The 9326-nt window shown below is 37.5% G+C and overlaps 1 protein-coding gene across 1 annotated transcript; it reads right to left on the minus strand.

Moving 5' to 3' along the window:
- Nucleotides 1-992: 992 nt before the first annotated feature.
- On the minus strand, nt 993-9097 carry COMMD2 (COMM domain containing 2). The gene is made up of 5 exons (XM_080818305.1): nt 8963-9097; nt 8794-8871; nt 7980-8062; nt 7006-7179; nt 993-1586 (listed from the first exon to the last, which is right to left on the minus strand). Exons 1-5 carry the CDS (start codon nt 9027-9029, stop codon nt 1389-1391), a joined length of 600 nt encoding a protein of 199 aa, XP_080674431.1. The 5' UTR covers nt 9030-9097; the 3' UTR covers nt 993-1388.
- Between the last annotated feature and the right edge of the window lie 229 nt (nt 9098-9326).

Here is a 9326-nt window from a genome sequence, read left to right on the forward strand (position 1 = left end):
TGCCTGCCATTACCCCTGCTTGTGCTCTCTCTGACAAATAAATAAAATCTTTTTAAAAAAATATTACTTATTTTGCAATGACAGAACATATACCTATGGAAATAGTGGCCCAACTGCTTGTAGTGGCAATTAAATAGGTGGCAGTTAAATTTGTGCTTTCCTTCCACTGGTCTCTGCTCCCTGCTAGGCTCTTTCTTTTTTTTTTTTAGGCTCTTTCTTAAGAGAGAAGAAACATGATATCAAAATCTCTAATTCTTAGGATGGAAGGTATTGACAGAACCTAGAGTGTACCGCTTAAGAGTCTGATGGTTCCAAAGGCATTCCTGAGTTGCTCCATGGAGATAAGGCTCTCAGAATAAGACTGTAGATACATATTTAAGACTAAATGCACATTTCCACCCTTCCGTGATTTTTCTCCTTAAACCTGCCACTCAAGTCTCCTTGTCCCCCTAAGTCTGTGTCCATGTAATCTATAAGGCTGATACATCAGCATCTGAGTTTTTCAAGCCAATCGTTTATAGTTACTTATCAAAAAACAAACAAAAAAAAATCAAGTTTGTAAAGAAGGGATACTTACATGTAGTAAACATGGCCTCCCTTTGCCCTCTTTATACTTTATTCAAATTTATAAAAAGTGACTGTAATTTATATTCAGATAATTAAGAAGTGATTATATTTCCTCCTGCATCCATTGTATATAAATGTAAATGACAGGCTCTCTTAGATGCTTTGAGTACTAGAGGAAAAAAGTCATCCTTGATAAAATACAACATATGATCACAAATTTGAGTACTATGTAAGCAGTTAGCCATAACAACTCAAACTTAAGCAACATAGTAAGTGCTTATTACCTTCATTAGGAGGGAAAAATACATGAACTGTCTAAAAAATGTAGCATTTTAAAAAATTCATATTTACTTCCAGCTATTCTGTGGCTATTTATATTGTGGGTGCTTTTAAAGGTCAAAAACAATGAACTGTATAAAAATATTGTGAACAGCAATGGTATTACACTGTGAATTTTATTTTCAGATTTTGGTCAATAAAGACGAAAATAATAAAGTTAAGCAATCAAAAGAAGTACCAAAAAAAGACATTCACATACACAAAAGATATGAACAATATAGATTCACTTCCAGTTGATTCAATTCTTACATTTAAAATATAAAATACATTTTAATTTGTCAAGAAACTGACCACACTTAGCACCAGGAACATAACTTTAGCTTTTGATCATGACTTCACTATCTTGTCATAGGAAAAGAAATTTCATGGAAAATATATGTGTTTATCACTGTCAATTAATAAAAAAATTAATTTTGAAAAGTAACCGCTGCATATCGTTGATTCATAAGTGATTAAAAGGGAATAAATCCTTAAAACTGGGACTACTTGATATTGCGCACAACTCTCCTACAGTGGTTTGTTTTCATCTCCTCCAATGCTTGTTCCAGTTGCTGAACCAAATGGAGCAGAGTGGCTGGGTCTGTCTGCAGAACTTTGGTGCTGTGATCTCCATTCTGATTAAGGTGTAGCTTTATAGTCACTGATGGTTTAATCTGTTGCCTCAGGCTTCTGCTTGCAAGCTTCATTTTAAATGGAATAAGAGCATATAACTGTTTAATAATCATGCTGAACACACAATATTTATAACCACTTATATCATATACAAAAATAAAACTTTACATGAATCGTAGACTTCAAAATGAAAACTAAAGTTTAAAAAACTTTGGAAAGAAAGAAGAGAATATATATATAACCCTGCCATACAGGATTTCTTAAATATGATATAAAAGACATAAACCATAAAAAAACCCCAATAAACTGAAATACATTAAAATTATTACATTTTCTTCTAAAGGACACCTAAAGATGATAGAAAATCAAACCACAAGCTGAGAGAAGACACTTTGTAACACATATAACCAAAAAATAGATTAGTACCCAGAACGTATGAAAAACTGTTCTGATTAAAAACAAAAACAAAAAACCCCACAAGAACAAGAGAAAAATGTGCATTAGATCTAAGTAAGCAGTTCACAAAAGAAGTAACACAAATAGATAAACATAGGAAAACATGGTCAACTTTATTAGAAATCAGGAAAATGGCCAATAAAACCATACAGTTCTGTTTTACACATATCAGCCTGTCAAGAATTAAAAGCCTATCCAAATGAAGGCATTGTGAGCAACGATCATGGAACTCTCTTCCACTGCTGGTGAGAGTGAAAAGAGAATCACTTTGGAAAACAATATACATTACCATTAATTCCACTCCTAGGTATATACCTTGAATTCTTACATTTATACATTATATTCATAACAGTAATTGTTTTTGTTTCCAAGATTTTGTTTCCAATTCCAAAAATTAGAAACATCTCAAATATTCTTTAATAACAGAATGGATACACTGAGAATACTCATACAATAAAATGCTTACTAAATGGCAATGAAAAGAACTATAGCAATATAAGTTGTTATGGATAAATCTAGTAAAATGTTCAATCAAAAAGCAAGCTGCAGAATAATACATAAAAACTAAAGTTTGATGAAAAAATCTGTGTAAAAAAAGAACTATAAAGAAAGGATCGGGGCGCCTGGGTGGCTCAGTGGGTAAAAGCCTCTGCCTTCGACTAGGGTCATGATCGCAGCCTCTACCTTCGGCTCAGGTCATGATCTCAGGGTCCTGAGATCGAGCCCCACATTGGGCTCTCTGCTCAGCAGGGAGCCTGCTTCCCCCTCTCTTTCTGCCTGCCTCTCTGCCTACTTGTGATCTCTGTCTGTCAAATAAATAAATAAAATCTTTAAAAAAAAAGGAAAGAAAGAAAAAAAGAAAGAAAGGATTAACGGAAAATTCAGGATAATGGTTCCTTCAGAGGAGTTGTAACTGGGGGAGGTCATATTCGGTCTTGTTGTATTTCTTAAGCTTGGCAGTGGATACTTGTTTTATTATTATTCTTTAAACTGAGTAACTATAATCTTTTGTTTGATATATTTCAAAATTTTTTAAAGAAAATACTACTGACATATTTTTAAAAGAAAAAAATATCCAAATACTAGAAACAATGGCTAACTTGGAAGCATTAGCATTTAGTCCTAGCACCAGACTGTTCCCTAAAGACCACTCTTCCTTAAAAGGAACGAGGACCTCTTTAAAGGAATAGCTGATTAGAGGTCTGGGACAACAATTGTACAAGATGAACCTGAAGCACCTTGAAGAAGGCAAGACTGTTACCTAAAACTACCAGAGTCATGGCAAAAGGACAAGAAGCCAAACTGAAGAAACTTCCAGTGAGTAACAAATCTAAACGACAATTTCATACCATAAGACAGAATATTCTGACTAATAATAACTTCTTCCAATTAATTCTAGGTGATCTGGCTTCCAGAAGAACTTGATACTGATCCATGGCTGAAATTTAATGTAGAAAAATAACTTGGAAACAATAGATTGACACCCTTGAGTAAGCCAGTTCCCAAACATAACAGAGATACTTGTAAGTTAAAGTATTTCTTTAAGATCATTTCTCTAGTACAGAAAATTATAGGTATAAAAGACAAGTAAACTATTAAGTATGATGGCTGAAAATACTACTTACTGATTCACTTATGCATTGTTTATACTTTTTTCTCTTTATATGCCTTACACATAGGGACCAAATGTATCTAGGTGTGTAATTAAGCCATGAACTTTTTTTGTTAAGATTTTATTCATTTATTTATTTGAGAATGAAAGAGAGAGAGAGCATGAGGGGGGAGCAGACTCCCTGTGGGCAGGGAGCTCAATGTGGGACTCAATCCTAGGACTCCAGGATCATGACCTGAGCTGAAGGCAGTTGCTTAACCAACTGAACCACCCAGGTGCCCTAAGCCATGAACTTTTTGTTTAGAGACTTTAGGTCAATCTATCCTCAAATTTTTAGACAACATAATATCTAATCAATATCCTTTGCAAATAAGTATCCACACCATTCTTTAAAATTTATAAATAAAGATTATATAACATCCCTAACAAACACCTGGTAAGACATAATCAGACCTAATTTTTTCTCAGAAAGAAATTTTGATGACAATACAGGATAAAGAACAGTAGGCCACAAAGTTCCTGATATGGACTTATTTTTAATAGAGAGGAAATTCTGTCCTTATAAAAATAACAAGAGCAGGGTGCCTGGGTGGCTCAGTGGGTTAAGCCTCTGCCTTCGGCTCAGGTCATGATCTCAGTGTCCTGGGATCGAGCCCCGCATCGGGCTCTCTGCTCAGCAGGGAGCCTGCTTTCCCCCATCTCTCTCTGTCTGCCTGTCTGCCTACTTGTGATCTCTCTGTCAAATAAATAAAATCTTAAAAAAAAATAACAAGAGCAATTTATTTTTTTTTAATATTTTATTTATTTATTTGAGATGGAATGAGAGAGAGAGAGAGCGCGTGAGAAGAGGGAGGGTCAGAGGGAGAAGTAGACTCCCTGCTGAGCAGGGAGCCTGATATGGGACTCCATCATAGGACTCCAGGATCATGACCTGAGCTGAAGGCAGTCACTTAACCAACTGAGCCACCCAGTTGCCCCAACAACAGCAATTTAAATGGATCAATCCTAAAGGTAAATCTTCCCACACCAAACTCAAATGCATTCAATTTACTGATGCTATTAAATGCACTAATTGTGCTGGCAATTTATGAAGGGAAATGTTTCTATTAGAAACTCAACTATGATGATTAATGTATTTCTCATAAGCAAGTGCACAATAATTAGATGGTAATTGTCCATTCACTACTAGTGTTGAGACAAATCAGTTACTCAAAAATGAAAGGTCCTATATCCTGTTATTTGTTTCCCAGCCATTTAGCTGATCATCTGTCAAGTCTTCCCCCCATAAACAGAAAGAAGAATCTACTCCAGTTAAAATCCCTTGTAATAATTTTGACTAATGAGCTCAGAAAATCAATTAGTTCTTTAAGCAGTTTTTTTTAGCCCCAAATGCACTTCACCACATGAAGCAATATTCATTCAGCATACCCTCAACTTTAACTGTATTAGTCCTTGTGATAAGCATGGCTATTCAAACCCATTTCACTGGGTAAATGAGCTCTCCTGAGTTTTAGAAAATTCAACTGCTTAAGTTTCTAATTTTTAAAAATGTCTTCATAATGGAAAAACTCAAAGTAAATCACAAAGCCAAAAAAAGAACTTTTAAGGGCTACCAGAACCCAAAAGTCAGAAATAACCCCCATTCAAGAAAGAGGTAAATATGTACAAGATAAATTACTGCTGAATCTCATGAATAAGACCATCCCCACACCTCCTGGTTATTATGAGAAGACTGAAACATAAAAGCTTAGCAACAGTGATCTCCTCCTCCCTGGGAACCCCATAGGAGTTGCTTCTTATGATGTCTCCAAGAGCATGAACTATGTCTATGTCTGGTTCTTTGTGAATCCACACCACCTAGCACATGACAACCGTAAAAGAAATAGTTGATAAACAACTTGTTTAAGAAGCTACCTACCCTCCCCTATCCCCACCCCCACCTTTTTTAATATTCAGCACTGAATGCCTATTATGTACCAGGCATTGTGCTGGGTACAGAGTAGTGAACAAGACACAGTACCTGCCCTCATGGAGCCTATAGTCTGGTTTATACCATATCTGTGTTTCTACCTATTCAAGCACTCATCACACTGGATTATACTTGCTAGACCCTCTAATTGAATTTCTGTAACCTGTTTGGACCATCTTATCACCATTCCAATCAGGAAGAATCCACTGTAACAGTGGTTTACAAACTGCAAGCTAGAATTCCCCAGATAAGAAGGTTTAAAAAAATCTTGATGCCTAGGCCAAATCCCATAACAATAAATCAGCATCTCTGGGCATAGAACACAGACATGAAAGTATTTTAAAACTACCCAGGCCATTTCAATAGGCAGTCAAGTTTGGGGACCAGTGCACTATACCACATAGTCAATGCTCATTCCCATATCCATATAGCCCTTTACAACTTACATTGCCTCCTTTTCCAAGAATATTAACACTGGTTTTCTCCATTCATTCATCCTTCTGAAATTTCATCTTTTGCTGAAGCTTTTCTGGACTGTGCAAGCATACACTGAACTACTGAAGCTATAGATTTTTGAAATATAGCACTCAGTTGTACCTTCATTTATACAATTATATTTTCCCCCTCCAGAAATTTACAACTATCTTTAATTACTAGTTATTCTGAGAACATCTAATATCCCCAACTAGATGATAACATCTTTTCCATCTGAGAAAATGTCTTATGCTTCTTTGTTCCAAAACATTTAGCACAGCTCTAACCAGCAAATGGATGACATTCAATAAACATCTATTAACTTATCTGTCACTGCTTGATAAAGGGCTACATGCAAGAGTCTGAGAACTCCCTTCTGGTTATCTGTGTGGCTTTACAAACAACTGATTCTTTCAAACAGATCATGTAAAAGAAGTCAGACACAAAAGAATATTTACTGAATCATTCCATATATAGAAAGTTAAAGAACAGGCAAAAGTAATCTATATATTTGAAGCCAGGATGCTGGTGACCTTTGGAAAGGAAGGAAGGGGAAGTAATTGGTAGGTAGCAAAGAGGATGCTTCTGGGGTGCCTGTCATGGGTGAGTGTTGGTTTCATGGGTGTTTCACCATGTGATAATCCACTGAGCATTACAAAACCTGTGCACTTTAATATATGTGTGTTTTATGTTTAAACATGAAAGTGTCATAAAATCAAATATGAATTTAAAAATATGCATGACCATCTCCTTTCCAAAATAACCTATTTCTTACAAACTTTGTAAATTAAACTACTCTAAACACATTAAGCATATAAGAAAATGAACGATTTGTGAAATGTTCTGAAAACAAACATTAAAAAAAATTAGTTTCAAACCAAAGTTTAGTTAAGGTGGTAAAGAATATAATAAGTTTAAGGACATGGAACTAAAATTAATCTTCTATTCTATGTCAGGTGGGAAAAAAAATCCATACCTGTACATCTAGTCGCCATTCAAGGTTGTGGTAACTTGGAAGGTCTGGTGCCAATTCACTCAGAATAGTTCTGATCTCTTTTCGGTTGTCCAGATAAAGCTGAAGCAATAATTTGTTCAATTCTTCAGAGAATCCCAGAACAAAAACAGAGTCTTGGAAATCCAGTTCAGAAATCTGAAGGTGAGTCAAGTTTAACAGAACATTAATTTTTTGTCTAGTAACTGCTAAAATATTTGATATACACAAAAGAATATGATATCTCCTAATTCTTTTCTGGCTGGTAAAAGAAACAACATCCTTTACATTTATTTTTATTTATTTATTTATTTATTTTTAAAGATTTTATTTATCTATTTGACAGACAGAGATCACAAGTAGGCAGAGAGGCAGGCAGAGAGAGGAAGGAAAGCAGGCTCCCCGCTGAGCAGAAAGCCCAATGTGGGGCTCAATCCCAGGACCCTGGGATCATGACCCGAGCCAAAGGCAGCAGACCAACCCACTGAGCCACCCAGGTGCCCCCAACATCCTTTACATTTAAAGGTAACTCCTGCCCACTATTCCAAAATCTGAGTCTCTGATACATAAAAATACTTTTATTAAAACATAAAAAGAATTGTTAAAATGGCCAACTTCTCTCCTATTCCCCATCAAGCTAGATATTGCTAATACGCAAAATAAAATAAAATAAAATAAAAGTCATTTAATTCTCCCTTCTCCTAGGATATGTCCTATTGTATATGGTTTAATAGCATGCAGAATTAAGAGTAAGAAGTAAGTCTAATTTATACTAGCAAGAGGCATTCATACCAGCAGATCACATTATAGTCATATTGTTTACACATGGCTTCACTAAGTCCATTATAAACCACTAACAACATAACTGAAATGAGCAGGTGCCTGCCAGGGTTATGACGTAGAGTATATTGCACTTTTTAAGGTCAAAGAAATACAAAACAGTTCACAGAACCCCTTACCATAAGCTTTGAGCTTTCAGTGAGGAGGTACGTTAATCCTTCCACACCATGTTGGACAGTGTCACTGCTTACATTGAGTTTTCCTGGGAAAAGGAAACGTTAAGCCAGTAAATTACTGTGTGACATTTATCCCTTTATTCAAATTTTTATTTAGGCATAAATATTATCCATTATTCCATATTTTCAGGCACTGTAATGAAAAATAATGAGTTGGTAATAGCCTCCTGTTCATTCTCCACTGCGAGACAGATGCCTTCGGTATTTCCCGCCATGTAACCTTCTTTACAAAATGCAAGCCCATGGAGACTAGTATCAGCCGTATAGTCCTTCTCTCGAATGCCCAGCTATTTCAAGTCTGGCAGAAGAGGAGCTCCAAGGACTGACAATCTCGGAAACCACCCTCGTCCAGCAGGGAAAAAACAATACTGCAGAAAAGCGGATGTCTGAACAACTAATTATAACCAAACACTTGCAGGATATTAAGGCCTCACCCTGCTATTCCACACCCTTGGGTGCATCGAAGCATCATAGGATCTCTGGCAGATGGTATTATGTGCTTTCTACGCATGACAAAACCAACTTAGCGGAAGCTTTCAAAATCTCAAAGCTACTTAAGGGACGGGAAGAATTTGCGCCCACAAGAGCCCTACCACAACTCTACCTACCACATTCTACCTTATTAGCCCTACCCAATTAGCCCTACCACATTCGACCACAATGAAAGTAAGACCCTTGGAGCTGCAAAAACCCCTTCCTCTCCAGGGTGCCAAAGAAAGGCCCGCACTTCCCCGCGCAGCAACTCTCCCCGTCTTACTGGCGGCGCCTTCGTAGATCTTGGGGTTCGAGCCTCGCCTCAGGAACTCCACCGCAATCCGCCCAAACTCCGCGACCACTGCAACGGAAGCCAGGAGCCCATGAGTGCCGGGCGCACCCCTGATCCCCCAGGCCACAGGACACCACCCTCTGCTGCCGCGCCCTCTGACCCGTGCTGTCCACTTGCGGCAAAAACGCCAAGTGCTCCTTATGCTCCTCCGACAGGTCCAGGAGCATCTTCGCAAGGCGGAGGATTTCCCCGAGCAGCGTCGATCACGACCTCGCCACTTCCGGGACCAGCGTCCAAGCGCAAAGAGGCTCCGGCTCCTCAACATACCCAGCTTTTGGGTTCCGGTCTATCGCAGTCGTACACGCAAACGCCCGTGGGTGGTGTATTCTGGGGTCAGAAGACTGTTCCGTTCGCAAATCTCCTTGAAAAGATGTAGCTTGGTGGTGCACGGTGCTATGCTCTGTGGAAGATGAAAAGATGTTTAAAATCCGACACGCCCCCTTGTGGAGCTTACATTAATAATA

The sequence above is a fragment of the Martes martes genome (genome assembly GCF_963455335.1).
Source record: "Martes martes genome assembly, chromosome: 1".
NCBI classification, from domain to species: domain Eukaryota; kingdom Metazoa; phylum Chordata; class Mammalia; order Carnivora; family Mustelidae; genus Martes; species Martes martes.